The sequence below is a fragment of the Stigmatopora nigra genome, chromosome 11, assembly GCF_051989575.1.
Source record: "Stigmatopora nigra isolate UIUO_SnigA chromosome 11, RoL_Snig_1.1, whole genome shotgun sequence".
NCBI classification, from domain to species: Eukaryota; Metazoa; Chordata; class Actinopteri; order Syngnathiformes; family Syngnathidae; genus Stigmatopora; species Stigmatopora nigra.
This window is the reverse complement of record NC_135518.1, coordinates 4,645,905-4,662,445: the sequence shown is the minus strand read 5'-3', so window position 1 is coordinate 4,662,445 and position 16,541 is coordinate 4,645,905. Positions and strand designations below refer to the sequence as shown.

At 36.9% G+C, this 16,541-nt stretch overlaps 1 protein-coding gene across 6 annotated transcripts in view; it reads right to left on the bottom strand.

Annotated features, from left to right (window-relative positions):
* Positions 1–16,541, bottom strand: part of myo16 (myosin XVI) — an 81,035-nt gene that overhangs the window by 34,717 nt on the left and 29,777 nt on the right. For all 6 annotated transcript variants that reach the window (XR_013327789.1, XM_077727466.1, XM_077727464.1 and 3 more), the window contains 13 exons: positions 14,305–14,380; positions 13,671–13,821; positions 12,632–12,782; positions 11,748–11,858; positions 10,492–10,557; positions 9,083–9,210; positions 4,919–5,024; positions 4,450–4,567; positions 3,437–3,584; positions 3,108–3,225; positions 2,443–2,560; positions 2,029–2,100; positions 740–881 (listed from right to left, as the gene is read on the bottom strand). Coding sequence is in view for 5 of the 6 variants with exons in the window: in XM_077727466.1 (XP_077583592.1) it covers positions 740–881; positions 2,029–2,100; positions 2,443–2,560; positions 3,108–3,225; positions 3,437–3,584; positions 4,450–4,567; positions 4,919–5,024; positions 9,083–9,210; positions 10,492–10,557; positions 11,748–11,858; positions 12,632–12,782; positions 13,671–13,821; positions 14,305–14,380 (1,505 nt within the window). In the remaining variant the exon portion in view is untranslated. The remainder of the gene's footprint in view (positions 1–739; positions 882–2,028; positions 2,101–2,442; positions 2,561–3,107; positions 3,226–3,436; positions 3,585–4,449; positions 4,568–4,918; positions 5,025–9,082; positions 9,211–10,491; positions 10,558–11,747; positions 11,859–12,631; positions 12,783–13,670; positions 13,822–14,304; positions 14,381–16,541) is intronic.

The window sequence follows — 16,541 nt, the reverse complement described above, 5'->3', positions numbered from 1 at the left end:
ATTATCTCCAAAATAGACAATGCGCCTTATAATCCAGTGCGCCTTATATATGGAAAAAACAGAAAACCAAAAACAAAAAAACACAAACGCCTGAACTGAAACAATACTGTTAAATATGCAGATACCATCTTAGTTTACAAAGTCTTCCATCATATAGCTCCTCCCCCACTGCAAGATTTTATACAAAAAAATCCAAAACATCAACAATGGCTGGCTCTAGAGGTGACTGTGTATTGAGTGCTTCATACCTGGAAGTCAATAGCAATTACCGTACTTTCACGACTATAAGGCGCACTTAAAAGTCTTAAATTTTCTCCAAAATAGACAGTGCACCTTATAATACAGTGCGCCTTATAATACAGTGCACCTTATATATGGAAAAATGTCATTCATTGAGGGTGTGCCTTATAATGCAGTGCGCTTTATAGTCGGGAAAATACGGTACTATAAGTATAAATCTATAATACTGGATAGTAAAAACTCATTACGACTTCAATTACTAATTGACCAACAAAAGGAAGATTGGGGTAGGTTTTAGTACGACTATTACTAATGCTGACTTTACAACAATGTCATTGATTGCAGTAAATTACAAGTATCACATGATATTGATCGCAATTAACATTTTTAATCATTGCCAAACTCTAAGGATCTAATTACATAATCATTCAAATGCTTCCAGCTCCTCCCAGTTCTAATGGGTTGAACATCTATTCAAATTTAAACATTGGAAAGTTACCTTATTCTGTCATCTTGTCCTTGTAAGTAATCATTTATCCAATTGACCAAATGGCTAAAAAGTCGTCCGTAGATGGACTTGGCCAGTTGGTCCCGATATTGCTGGGCCATCTCCACCGTATAATGTCGTGTGATGAAATCACCTGATACAAAAGAGAACAGCTATTTATAATGAAAACACCACGGTATTCACTTTTTTCTATTATTGCTGACGAAAGCTACATCCAATGGTGGTGGACTTTCGGCTTATCTCCTTCAGGGGTTGCCACTGTGATACCGTGGAATTGCCCGTTAGGTATGGCACACATTTTATGCCAAATGCCTTTCCTGACACAACCCACACATGCGAGAATCGAACCTGGGACACTAAAACAGCAGTGTGTGCTCCGACCACTGTACCACCACTGCGTCCAAGAATGGTTCATCCAGTATTTAGTTAAATTGCTGAAGAAGAATTCAAGGAAGATGAAAAAAGATTGTACATACTTAGTGTGTAGTGAATAAGTTCTTATGGTAGGAATAACAACGACATCGGTTATCCAGTGGTGCTACAGATAGTTTTAGAGCAATGGTCCCCAAACACTGGTCCTTGGACCGGTAGTGGTCCGCGAGAGACCCGGTACCGGTCCAGCTGAGTACTAAATATTAATGTTTTCAATCTTGCCCTCCTACTTGAAAAGTTATAATCTAAAGTAGTAAGTTATTTTTTCACCATTGTGGATGTCATTTGTACAAACCCAACCTGACCCAACGCCCATATAATTTTGTCTTAAGTTGTTAAGCTCCCCATTAGCCGGTCCATGAGAAAATAGGAAGAGCTTTACCAGTCCGTGGTGAGAAAAAAAGTTGTGGACCACTGTTTTAGAGGTACAAAAAAAAACTTAAGGTATATTGGATTTTATTTCATTTTTTTTCTTGGTAACTGTAGCAACATTTTTAGGGTTTTTGTGTTTTCAGATCTGGCTGTGAACACACCTGTTGCAATTGTAACACTGCATACACGAATGAGGATGCATTTGTTTATGTCATGTTCATAGAATTAAAAGTGATTAAATAAATGCATCCAAATTATCGGTGTAACATCCATTTATTTTTATAGTCTCACACAGATTGTGTTGTGGTTGTTACTAAAACAAGTTCAAAATTAATGTATAAAGTTCCTATTGACATCAATGAGAAGCAATCTGTTAATGTCTTATAGTCAGGTAAGGTTTATGTTTTTTTTAACTTTTCTTTCAGTTTTAGAATGTAGGGAGTGTTATTTAGAGTCAAGTGCAGAATCTATGTTACCTTTGAAGTACTGAACATCTGAGGAGAGGGCACTGCTAAGGTCCCTGTAACACACCTGCAGCATTCCAGCCACTGTAGAAAGAAAACACAGCATTCCTTCACAAGTAATAAACATCTTATTTAAAATTGAATGTCTCATCTACTCTGAGCTCATTTCCATCTGTAACGATAAGTGTGACTAAGTCTGTGACACTGAGATGACATCATACAATCCTGGCATTGCTAAATCGATCATCGGCAAGGAGAAATGATGAGGGGATTTCTCGGTGGAGCCCAAAATAAAGAAAAGGGTGACAGCGAGCCAGAATTCTTTTACTGACCTCACGTCACCTTGACGTCAGCCGCTTACCAGCTGAGGCCATGATGTCATTTGTTTACTGCTGTGCGTGTGTGTTCTATCAGGAGGTTACTGACCTCTCTCTAGCAGCTGCGGGTCCAACGGGTAGGCGCTATCCGTGTCTGTCGGCGCGGTGAAACGCAAATCCCCAATATGGAGTACGGCGGAGAGAAGGGTGAACACTGATTCCACTTCCTAATAGACATAGGAAGGAGGATATGCAAAAAGGAGATCAAGGGTATCAGACTCAGGTCGGTTCACAGGCAGCCTTAACGTCACCTCGATTTCATGTGGGCCGTACCATTTTAGATATAATATTTAGATTTTTTTAAATTTTTTTATGAATGGATTAAATGAACTGGATTAAAGCGCCTGAATATTCAGTTTTGAAAAGATCGAAAACAATGTTTATTTTAGCTTTTTTTTAAATATAATTTTAGATTTTACAAAAACATTTTTGAACCAAAAACACAGAAAAAATTGATTCAAAATTACAATTATTGATTTAAAAGGGGGAAAAACAGGAAATTTAATATACATCTATACTCTTCATTTTAATTTGATCCTAAAACAGAAAGTCGGCACTCATGATTTACTTTTCCGGGCCACACAAAATGATGCGGCGGGCCGGATTTGGCCACGGGGCCGCCCCTTTGACACATGTGACATAGATGATATGGAAGTTCATACAGATAACATAACATAACATTACATAACATAATATATAACCATCAGGTAATACCTGCTTGTTGAAACCAATAGCTTGCAAGGCTTGCTTAACAGCTGAGAGGCGTTCTCCGCTCTCGAGAGATGCTGCAACTACAGGTTGGTTCTCACCTGGATGCTCTCCAATCAGATACCTACCCCCCAAGAAAAAAATATACATTAGTTCATTAACTCATTTGATGCAATTGACGGCAATAGATATTTGAGTCAATTGAACTGGGAAAGACTGGCAGTGATTGAATAATCACTACTAGCCACTCCCCATTTTAATTGATTAGATGCATATTGCCGTCAATGGCACTGAAACAAATAGATTGCACATCTATTGATATAATTGGAACACACATATGAGCCAAAGTGTTATTGAGGTAAAGTGCACTTTTCTCCTCAGGGGACATTCCTTCAGCTATCAGGTAGAAGATGTTGAAGTTGTATTGGTGACGAGGACAGTGGACAACACGGGTCTTCTCCAGCATGTAGGTGTCCACACGTGCTGTAATATAAAGTGATGAGGAAGACATTATACATTAGAAAATTGGTCAAATCAAGTTGGAGGAAAGTAGGTGAGCTATGTTGGATAAATGAAATTGTACTTCTCCCTGTTGGAGCTTTACGGAATTGCACATATAATAAAAGAAAACATAGTATTGTTAATACTATCATCATATTAATAATGATGATTATATGCATTTTAATAAGGCACACTGAAGACATGTTTAAGAGATATTAATATATTTTTAGAAAATTGTGTTGAAAATGGAAACAATGGAAAGATTATTTGTTAAAAGCTAAATGTGGATGGGGATTTTTTTGAAGTGAATTCTAAATGTATGGAATTTTATCATGAATAGGTTTTTTATTTTGAAAAATAGCAGTAAGAGTAGCAACATCAAAGTGAGAAATTAATAGTAGTAGAATTTAAACACTTTAGTTGTTAGTTCAATGTCAAGAATAATGAATGGGAGGAAACACCTGTAAAATCTTTAAAAAAAAATAAAAATAAACCATAGAATAATTATTTTTTTAAATGGAAAAAAACGCCAACCATCAACTTACTTAATTAACAAAAAATAAAATAACCCATTAAAATAATAAATAACAAAAATGAAAAGGAAGGGATGATATGTGTCAGGAAAAAAATAGGGCCAATAATAATATAATAATAAACTAAAAAAATACAAGAAAAATGCACCAAATAATAAAAGAAAATCAAAAGGTAAATAATATAATGAACAAATGTTTAAAATTCAAATATATTATAGACCTTTTCAATTTTGTTCCATTGGATTGTCTTCTACATTTATACAAAAAAAGCAGTAAAATACAAAAACATGATTTTCCATAAAGTTGTTTCTTACCTCTGAGCAGGATTCTCCTTTTCTCACAATATTGAATACTCATCATCTTAATAAAGCGACTGGAGTTCTTGTTCATTTCCGTTTTTGCGTGCCCAAAAGCTTCCAGAATACAATTAACCTGCAACATAATAAAATACTAAATATGCAATAACAGAAGCAACTGTCTTCACCTTTTATTTTCGCCACCAGACGTCAGTATTTATCTATAAACAGCCTATTTTTTCAAGCACACTATATCACACTGTATTAGTCGGTCCAAGGCTTTAATGATGGGAGCACAGTGACCCAGATTTTGCCTTCTAGAGGATGACTTCATGCTTTGAATCATCCTTTTTCAATGCCACTGACGGCAATAGACGTCTCATCCTTTTTTACTCAAAGAGGCTGGTAGTGCTCCTTTCCAGTTCAAAAAGATTAGACGCCTATTACTGTCAATGGGACTGAATAATAATCCTATTCAAAAACGTACATGTTTCATCCGGGATTCCAGTGCAAAGCCTTTAGGGGTGGATCTGGCTGTCAGGTGTCGTATAATGTGTTTACAGGCCTCTGTTTTTCCTGAACCACTTTCACCACTGAAAAGGAACGCAAAGAAAGATTGGTAAAATTGAAAGGAATCTGCAGAACATTTGTTTTTGTTTTTCGTCAAACGTCTATCTAAAAACATAAGCTTTCTTGGCATTGTGTCATAAGTAAAAGTTCCCGTTGGCAGGTTCAAACTAGAATGACAATTGTAGTGCTTTGTATTTATTCGATAATGTTAAAAGTTGTTATTTTCTTGTCTGGGTTTGTAAAATCATGTTGTAAAAAAAGTAGTTGGACAAGAACTTAAAAAATGCTATATTTCGCACACATAAGCACATCACTGTCTTAAAATAATTATTGTATTCAGTGGTTTCTCAACATTTTTGCAGCGTCCCTTTTGAAATGAAATTGTTTTCGCATCCTTCCACATTCACACACACGTTTTTAGCAAATATAAAATTGAAAAAAAATCTGAGGATATATACCTTGTGAAAAGAAATGCATGTAATGTAATTTTTATAGTTTTCAAAGCACAAAAAAATAAAGATGAAAGCCATTATTTATTGTTGGTTCATGAGATAACACTAAATAAAATAATTAAAATTAAAACTAAAATACCATAGATACTTCCGCTATTTTGCATAAAGATTAGCCACTTTTTAGTGCACAATGTAAACATTGTAAATATTTATTTAACACAGTAAATAAGAAAATATTTGCTATTAGGAGAATCAAAAAAGAATACTGAGTCTTTTTGGACCATAACTCTCACCTGAAGATAAGTCGCACTAACAAAAGAATGCACAATGAAAGGGGAAAAATATATATTTCGCACTGGGGTATAAGGTGCACGTTTCATTTTTCAGAAACCAAGAACAAACATATATATTTTTTATAATTATAGTTTAAAAATACAAAATAAGCTGTGAAGCTGTGAAAAAAGAGACAAAAGATAAGATATAAAAGTCAAAAGCCTAGTCAAAATACCCGAAAAGTGCGGCTTATAGTCTGGAAAATACGCAGTATGGATTTTTAGGTCAACAACGAAGCAAAATAAACTGATTATAAAAATAGCTGTCAATGAATGGTAGCATCCTTATTTAGAAGACATACATATTAATGGCCCTCTGAAAGAAACCGTAACTACAATGATTAGGATGAATTTGACGTCAGTTTGACATTTTTTGGCTATGGCACAGCAATAATGAGGCCATTTCATGCTCATATGTTCCCACAAAAGTAGGTGTCATCAGTTTTAGTCATCCTGAGGTTTCATTATTCATCAGCCAAAGCTCGCCCACCCACTCTTCATTAAAACCACCAACATATAGTCCCCCACCCCCTGCTTATCTCATAACCTGCTCCAGTGATCAGCACAGCCCACATACTGTTCTCGGCACCAGAAGCTCCTTGTATGACATACGGTATAGCCGCCATCCATGTCGTGATACATCCATACGTAGCGTTGGCAGATGGCCGCAAAAGGTCATAAGACCGTGGAAGGTCAGAGAACCTCTCTAATGAGGTCCAAAGGCCTTATTCCTTTGGTAATTTCTTTGAGCAATTGGTAAGATTTCAAGGGCGTTTTGGTTAGCATACTGCGGACAGACCTCAGAGAATATGACCGTTGAATCTAGAGTCAGAAGCTGTTCTGACAAGTGAATATGCATGACTTATTGATTGCCAGTAACCAAAATAGATGTCCAATTCATTTTGACTAGGATTTACTAGAAGCAATCAAATGGCAAATACAAATGAGGTTCCTATAATGCTTTACAAACCTGGTGGGGTGCCAGGTTTTTCTTAACTTACCAGGTGTTAAAACATGTATTCACTCATATTCTGAAACGCTTATCCTCACAAAGGTCACGGGGTTGCTGGAGCCTGCCCCATCTGATTTCGGGCACCAGACGGAGTACACCCTGAATTGGTGGCCAGCCAATCACATAGCAGGACGAGTTGGACAACCATTCACGCTCACACTCATCTATTGGGGCAATTTACAGTGCTCAATCAGCCTACTATCCATGTTTCCGGGATGTGTGAGTACCCAGAGCAAACCCACGGAAGCCCGGGGAGAACATGCAAACTCCATACAGGAAGAACAGCCTGGGATTGAACCCAGGACTCCAGAATTGTAAAAAAAAAAACTTATTTGGGCACCATTATAAGAAAGTCTTGTGACCCAGTGGAAAGCACAAAGGCGACATTTTACATTCAATATGTAAATAAATATTGGTCAACTCTTTGCCACTGCTTAAAATAATATTGTATTTTGTGAGTTTGTTAAAACTGCATTTTGATTTTGAATTATTTAATAAATTGACACTAAGACTACATTTTGTTAAAAGACTAGGTTGGAGAATAAATTAACAATTTTTTAAAAGACCACAAGTCAAAATTCCTGTCCACCTAAATGTTCTAGTTATTTTTTTTACAACCAATAAAATTGTAATTAATACATTGAAGTTCCACCCCTAATTTGTATCAATTGACCAATTCTTGAAATTTATAAAATAGCCCCAAAAGATTGGCTAACTAAGATAACAGTGCACCATTAAATGTCAACATTTTAGACCATGCACAACTTCTATATCTTTTTGAAAAATAGAAAGAAAAACCAGAAAGCTCCTTCCGAGTATGGTAAAGAAGTGAGAAAAGACTACAAAAGTCAGGAGAAAAAAAGGTCAATGCCCTCACATATAAGAAAGATGGATGGCCTGCGGCCCAAGTGCATTCACTCACTGCCAGATTGGTTAGAACTCAGCAGAAATGTTAAAGGAAAGCCTGAACCGAGTGTAATTGCAATCAAAGAGCCGCCACCATTCAGCAAGCGTGACACCTCAACACTCTGAACACACAATCAGCAAGTGTTGCTTATCTCTCAGTGGAATATTTAATAGCTTGGGAGCAGAGCCATGATTTCAGCAAAAGCGTTGGTATGGCATAGTACCTTGAAATTATTTAATTTAACGCTTTTATGCACAAATTATGACATTTTTTGTTCATGTTTTCATTACATTTACAGCACAGAGGTATCAAGCTTCCGAAAGAGGGGCCAATTACCTTCCACGGGAGAATATTTTGACACTAACACTAATTGTAGAACTATTAGTATTAGTGTTGCCCATATGTAGTGTTTTGTTATAGTGTATATGTACTTTAGTGCTGTCAGTTAAAAGCCTTAATAACGACATGAAGCAAATTTCCTTTGCCCCCGTTAAAACTAATTAATGGGAAAGTAAATCATGAGTGCCGACTTTCTGTTGTAGAAACAAATTAAAATGAAAAGTATAGATGTGTATTAAATTTCCTTATTTTCGCCCATTTAAATCAATAATTGTCATTTTTTAATCGAAATGTTCTGTGTTTTTGTTTCAAAAATCATTTCGTAAAATCTAAAAATATAATATAAAAGCTAAAATGAACATTGTTTTACATCTATAAAAACTGAATATTCAGGTCTTTTAATCCAGTTCTTTTAATCCATTTATTTTAAAAAAAATGAATATATTATATCTAAAATGGTCCGGCCCACATGAAACCAAGTTGACGTTAAAGCGGCCCACGAACCAACCCGAGTCTGACACCCTTGCTCTAGTTCTTAATTCTTCATCTCACTTTTATCGTGGGAGCCTGAAGATTACTTTTTTGGGGGGAAAACTACATGGAGGATCAGGGCAAAATCTCTGCTCTCAGGTGAAACTTAATTTGGGGTTTTAATGCCTAAAATGGGGCACGATGAAGTGTAGTGATGAGCAGGAACTCAGCTGACCGCTGTGTTGAGTTTGGATGAAAATACAACTATGGACCTCCACCCTGAAGGCTCCATGAACCTTTTGTCTCAGAATTCTTTAGAGAGATGTGCTAACCACTCTTCGACCATACCGTCATATTTAGTTATTTAGGAAAAACTTGTATGGTTACCCATTTCTTGAGGCATAAATTGTAATTACTGGTCCTCACTTTGATCTACTCTTGTGTTAATTGGTGTATTTAATACTTGAAATACAATCAATTTTGCATTTTGGAAAAATGATTTAAACAATGAGATTAATTGCAAGTCAACTATGAACTGCATGCAATAATTTGGCTTGGCTGACGTTACCTTAGAATGAAACATTGGGGTCTTCTCTCCTGGAGCATCATATGGTAAGCTCTCTCTGCCAATGAGAAGATGTGAGGAGGGAGAGAGGAGCAGAGGCGGCCTGTGGAGCTCACATACAACTGGCTCACCTGACACAGACAAACACACATAGTTATATAACTCATTCACGCCATATTGGTGAGCAAACAAATAGGGTGAGAAAGATGACATCCCTGTAAGGTTTTGTCCACCAGATAATGCCACTGAACATAATTTATTGTTCAAATTGCAGAGGGATGTTTTGCTCTACTATAGGTCACTTCCTATTTATTTTGGGGGCATTTTAAGGTCACTTCCTTGTTAACCTAGAGCTTCCCATTGATGGTGCCATGTGTTCAATCCATATGGACTGGGAGAGTTGCCAAAGAACGTAATGCCAGTCCAAATAGATTGGACATCTTGAACCGTCAATGTAACACAAAGATGAGTATTCACCATCAGTCCTTGCAGTTTAAATTCATTGGATGTCTGTCATTGAAAATGGTAGGGAAAGCTAATTTGGGGTCACTTCGACAATTTAAGGCTACTTATAGAATTTCCCTTAACATTTTGGCATCTGAAAATTCAAGGTAATAAATATCTTATGAAGATAGTGTAATGTTGTCTCTTTATTTGGTTCAACACAGAGTGGATGAAAGTTGTCCAAATCAAGTGCAGTTCTCATTCAATGATGAATGATGTGTATTTCGTAATTTATTGCACTTTATTTATTTAAAATTGGGCCGTGGCTCAATGGCTGATTTCTTGGTGCATAGTCAGGCTTAGGTTGTGCATTGCTGACAGGAAGAATGAATTATTTATCAGCCACAAGGTCCATTTCTATGTTTATGTTTATACTAGACAGGCAACATCCGTTATGGTGTCGATGTGCTCCTTACAGTATATTATATCAGAATGCAATTTGTTATGGTATTCGTGGTTTTACTTTTTAGATGAAACTTACAAAAGGAGGTTAAGTATTTAGTTCCACATTTCTGTCTTTTGTTATGGTTTTGGTTAAAATAACACAAAAATGATTTGTTGGTATGGATTGGTATGAAAATTGCTGGATATGTTTGTTATATGATATTGAAGTGATTCAGTTTTAGGGTCATTGGTTTAAAGGTCACAGAGGTCATCAAGGGAAGTTTGTAATCACGCGATAATGGACTAATTCTTTCAGTTCAGATAATTATTGACATGCAATCACATTTCTCGTTTCAGCCCTTTTCTGTGAATTCAAATTAATTTGTCACTAGTAGACATCCAATGGGAGGAAGTTCATTCACTGCCAGTTTGGGCATCTATCACCGTCTTGGCAGCCAATGAGTAAATGAATTAATGTATTATTATTTTTAAACCTCATCTGCTAACACTTGTTGAAAGCTTACCAGAGTTGAATAGATGGGAAGCGCTTTGTTTGGGTTGACAAGTAGAAGAATGTGTCCAATATAAGTCTGTAAGAGAGCCAAAATAAAAGAAAATATCTGTAAGTCTGTGTCACATAAGGTTCTGTACGCATGAGTCAAAAAATACATCCAAGAAATGTGAAGATAGTTGAGGAAGTATATATTTGATGAAGTACATATAACTCTTGGTGCCCTTCTGTTGTCCAAATGAGCTTCAAAAGGACTGGGAAAAGCACATTTACCCTTGCTGGTTAAAGGCTAGGACCCTAGTTTACACATTGTGTGAGAGAGAAAACGACTAGCTAACAATCAAGTCATTGTTAATAATGGCTGTCCACAGGTTCAATTGCTTTTCTCCTGGGGGGTGGGGTTGAGAAGTGTAATCGACCCTAGTTGTTGGCAGCCTGTGAAAGAAATCTCATCAAAAGTGTCAATTCTGACCACCCTGCTGGGAGCATATGGAGTGTTTGCTGTCTTTGTGCCTCACTCCATTGTGCCAAGTACTTTTTTTTATTATTTTAGGAAGACAGTAGTATGAAGGACCAGGAGTCTGGCAATAAATAAAGTATTTTCATTAATATTTCAGTTTGGGTCTAATACATTTTATTTGTTTTTATAGATTAATTCTGATTGTAGCCATTATTTTATTTACTCTTTAAATGATTTTGTGTGATGTATAAAAATACTGTTATTTATTGGTATTACTATATTTGTCTATACAGTTGAGCCTCGGTTTTCAAACGTCCCAGTCTTCGAACAAAACTATGTATGGAAAAATCTCTCAATTTCAGCCTTGGAACACATTATTTCACATTTTTTTCCATTAATTCTGAAGGGAAATATTGATTAAACGTTTGAACAGATCACTTCTCGAACAGATTATGGTCGAGAACTGTGGTTCCACAGCATTACCATGAGGGATGAAAAGAGCTGTTCTATTCAATGTTTCTTCAAATGAAACATAATGTGCAACAGGTCATGCATAGTTTCCAAGCCATTTAAATTTGAGGCTGACTTGAACGCGTTTTTGTGACACAACTGGATCCCGCAATGCGTGAATGTGTCCTTTCCCCCTTAAGGAGAAATTACACCTCAGTTGCATCAATCAGGCTGGGACATCAACATGATTACAGCATTTTACCCAGCATGGTTATTTTCTAGTCACATACAATAACTCCTGAAAACCTGCTTCCCTATTTTATTAGGGCACAACTGCCACATCCAGGGTAAGGTCTTACGTATATTTGGTTGTTCCCAAAGCGCTTCTGCATCTCGTAGAGCAAGCCGCTGTCGGTTAGCTCGCTGAGGGACGCCAGGTCGTCATTAGGAGCTGGAGGCATTAGCTTCACCTGAAAATAAAACGCAAGGAGAATTGTAAACAGAGACTACCATGCTGAAACTTGATTGTAAATGTTCCCTGATAGAGCATTATCTCACCTAAAATGTCATCAAATTGAAATAAATTCACATAAAAGCATCACTTGCAATATTTCACACTCTAAATGGGGTATCTTTTCAAAATATGGCTTAACTTGTTGTTCTGTAATGACGGAATCGGCCATAAAATCTTGATAGCTGCCAAAGATTTCTGGAAGCAGCTTATTAGAATGGCAGTTTTGTTACAGAAAACTTTGGATTTAATTTTAGTTTTTTTTTTCAAACAAAATGCAGCCCTCTCAAGACACCAGCGTTCAATTGAATCCTTTTTTAAGCAAGGCCTTTTCTATGTACCCTTTTAGCATCGGATCATTTTAGACTAGATCAGCGGTGGCAAACATGCGGCTCGCGAGCCGCATTGCTTTTTATCATATGTGGTATATACTGTGGCTCTTTGCCTCGTTTCATGTTCCTCTTATTTTTATTCTCTCTTACCGACTGAAATTCATCAGGGCCCATTGAAAACAAATACTATATTTTATGTTATTATATGTTTTGCAAGGAGAGTAGAGTGTTATGATCAATAATATGGTTTATGTGTTTTGTGTGCGGGTCTGTTTGTTTTGGCAGGTCACTGTGGGTGTGGCTTTTTGACTTTTACAGTTTAAAATTTTTGCTCTTTGTCCAACTTGTTTTCCACCCCTGTACTAGATTGTATGTGTCCCTGTGTGGAGGATCTGATTACCTGCTCTAGTTTATTTGTCCCTGAGCTAAAAAGGCCATCCCGGGCGTCATCCAGCGAAGGCTTCCGACTGAGCCCCACGCCTGCCTCACGGAACATGGCCCACTTCTCAAGAAAGCTGTCTCGTTTTGACATGGAGAGGCCAAGTGGGCTCCTGTAAGATAAGAAAAAGTCAATTTAACTTACTGGTTGACACAAATGATGCAGGGTCACCAATTATTGGCACTGGGAATGTTCATACCCACTCCCAGTCCAAATGAATTAGACCTCTAGCTCTGCCAGTGGGGCTGAAAGTTGACCGTTCACAGCCATTCTTCCCAGTTTAAATGAATTGCATGTCTGTCATGATCAATGTAGGCAGGAGGTAGATCAACTGAGCTTCAGGCACTGTTATCACTATATGAAAATCATACACTCCAAAACAATACTAAAAAAATGCTAACTATTCTGTACCATTTTTTATACTACATAAAGAATCCAAATAAAATGTCTTCAATGAACTCTCAGTGCCATTGATGATAGATATCCGGTACCCTGACGTTTGGTCGAACGGACGTTTGCTCGATGGACAGGTCTCTCTTTCTCTCACATGATTGTAATTTTGAGAGTGAGAGATTACCAGGTGAATCGCTTTCGACAGTATACTCTCTCTCTCTCTGATGATTATAATTTTGAGAGCGAGCGAATCCGGCGACCAAACGTTCGTTCGACAAAACGTCCGGGAAGCAAGTGTCCGTCGACCAAACGTCCGGTCACGTAGATATCCAGTAATGTGGCTCTTAAAAACCATATTAAAACACAAATGAGGTCATCACTACTACACATCCAATTACTTTGAACTGGCAGGGACTAAACATGTTAGCAGGGAAAATGCTAAATTGCAATTACTATGAAATCTCCATGATAACAAAATGTAGGTAACCTGCGGGTACAACATTTTAGTATCGATACTTTTCTTAAACATATTTTAAACCAATTGCGTTACACTTGTACACTGGAAATGACAATAAATTCTTCATTCACTTTTGAGAACCCTACTTACAGTTTTTTGATTGGTGTGTTGAGGTCGTGTGATCCGTTATCGTAGCGTTGGTCCGTTGCGAACAGAGGGGTGGAGGGGTCCTTCACTCTTTGGAGCCAGTTTACCTCGCTGCTCACAAGAATGTTGGCAATGTGCTCCGATGCAGCAATATCTGAAAATTAGAACATGAGGTAAAAACAATTTCACATACGCACAAAAAAAAATCTAAGTACTTCAACAGTTTTCTATATGTTATGTAACGTGTGGAGTGCTCTGAAGTGGAAATATTTTACACCCAAGTACCACTTAGGGTGTTATTGGATACGGAGGCTTCATTTCGGCTGACGACCCCCTCGACTCCCATCACTTATATCCATCCGTTCATCATATAGAAGCCAAAGAATGGATGGAGGGCTCTAACAGTGAAAGATGGGGAGGGGGATCGTCAAAGTCTCTCAGGGGTTGTCTGGTTCGTGCTTGTTCTTGGCACACAAGCTAGAAGCACCAGCTATTGATTATAGCCAGAGAGAAACATGCACTTAATGGTCAAACAAAGATGGTGTCTTTGCTCCCATTGGTGATTTTTTTGGGGGATATATATAGTGTTAGAAATTCATATATTGATCGTTCTCATTTGTGCATACATTTGTTTTACCTGAGGGCTTGTCTTGGTTGCAGTTCAACAGTGTAGGGTTGGCTCCATGCCTCAAGAGTTGATTAACAATGCTTGTCTGTAGAAAAGGGTGTAAACAGTCATTTATATTACCTTTGGGCATCAAAAGGCTAGAAATGTCATATTATATGCATGTACATATTTTCCCATACAGTTTTTGTTCAAATTCAGACAGAAAAAAAGTAAAACATGGAAATGAACATTTCTCTGAAATATGATCATATTTGGAAAAATCTATAATATTAAATCAAAATAAAATCATACCATCAGAGAATAAACAATCTTGTTTCAACAAAATACCTTTTACAATCAGATAGATTAAAATTAACCATTAAAATTAATGGAAATAGTCTTAAAATTAGATTAATCATGGGTGGTTTTGATATATTTCAATCTGAATAATAATAAGACTATGTATTCTTATTTTGCTACAATGAAGGTGGTATGCAAGCTTTGTTAAGAAAACTCAGCATATGCTGGTTTCTGGAAAAACAACACCAAAACACAATACTAAAAATTCAACTGAATTTTGTTGAAACCAGTACCAAAAGACAAAAAAAAGCAGCACCTCACTGTATTTCTTCTGTTTTGGTACTGGCATTGCTCGTTTGTTGTTTCACACCAACTGTCAACATACCAGCTTGACCTGTGACACTGTTAGGCTGGCATTTAAATGACAAGGACATTCCTGTCATTTATACATACGTAGCTGTCACATTGATTATGTTAATTTGGACCAAGGGTGTCAGACTCGGGTTGGTTCGAGAGCCGCATTTACGTCAACTCGGTTTCATGTGGGACCATTTTAGATATGATATTTAGATTTTTTTTATAAATGGATTAAAAGAACTGGATTAAAAGTCCTGAATACTCTGTTTTTTAATACATAAACAATGTTTATTTTAGCTTTTTTAAAATATATTTTTAGATTTTACAAAATTATTTTTGAACTAAAAACACAGGAAAAATGATTAAAAAATTACAATTATTGATTTAAAAGGGGAAAATCTGGAAATGTAATATAAATCTATACTCTTCATTTTAATTTGATCCTAAAAGAGAAAGTCAACACTCATGATTTACTTTCCCGGGCCACACAAAATGATGCGGCGGGCCAGATTCGGTCCCCGGGCCGCCACTTTCACGTGATTTAAACGATCAATTGTATGATGAGTGAAATCTTTCAACTGAGCATCATTATACAAGAAAAAAACACAAAAATCCATATGTACCTATAAAAGTGTCATAACCTGTGGCTTGTAGTTATGTCTATACAGTATTTCTTTCTTAGTTTCATGAAACGTGGGTGGTGCGACTTATAGTCGTGCGCTCTAGAGTGTAGTAAAATGAACAACCAAAATAGCTTTTATGATGTGTGTAATGCAAAATCCAGTTACTCAGCACTTTGACTGTAGCAGCTGTCCAAATTTGAATGTGGAACAACATCCACTATCAGCTATGCTCACGGTCTATAAATACTAAAATAGACGTCACTAGCACACTGACATCTCAACCTTCTGTAGGACACACGAGGACAAGGAAAAGGTCTTTTGGACCGGCTGACCCCCTAACAGAAGGAATTATCATTTCTAACAAAGAATCTTCATTTAAATATGCGATTTTTAAATGAATCATGGGCTTCCTATTCCCCTATCTCTCAAATATAACTTCATCATAAATTGAGTTAATCTACACTCTGGAGCAGTGCTCTGAAACATTTCATTAAAAGATGTTTTTAATCCGTGCACATGCTGCAAGTATTTGAAAACTTCCCGGAGGGGTCAGCAATGCTCTTGCTTATCTAAATAGGGGGAGAGTAGAGCTTAATTAGCTTCAGTAATAGGGTCGTATGTCTTCTTAAAGGATGAGAGTGTGGTGGGCATGCAACATTGCACAGGGGGTCTTTGGGTTTAATGCTCCGGCTAGAGTTACACCGAGTAAGACTGGCAGCAAATGATGTTTCAGTGTCAAGCAACAGTGACGGACATCCAATCCTCTTTAACTGGGAGGGATGGCAGGGAATGTTCAGTCACCAGAATTTTGTCTTCAGGTTGTAAAATATCTTAAAAGGGTCTTGGATATTGCTGTGAAATTTGCCCTGTCATTGTTTTTTGAGGCACTGCTCAAAATAATCAAACTAGTCTGTAAATGCATGAAATCAATTCATTCTGACATGGATAATCACAAAGATGGATGCATTTTTTTGTTCAAACTTCAAT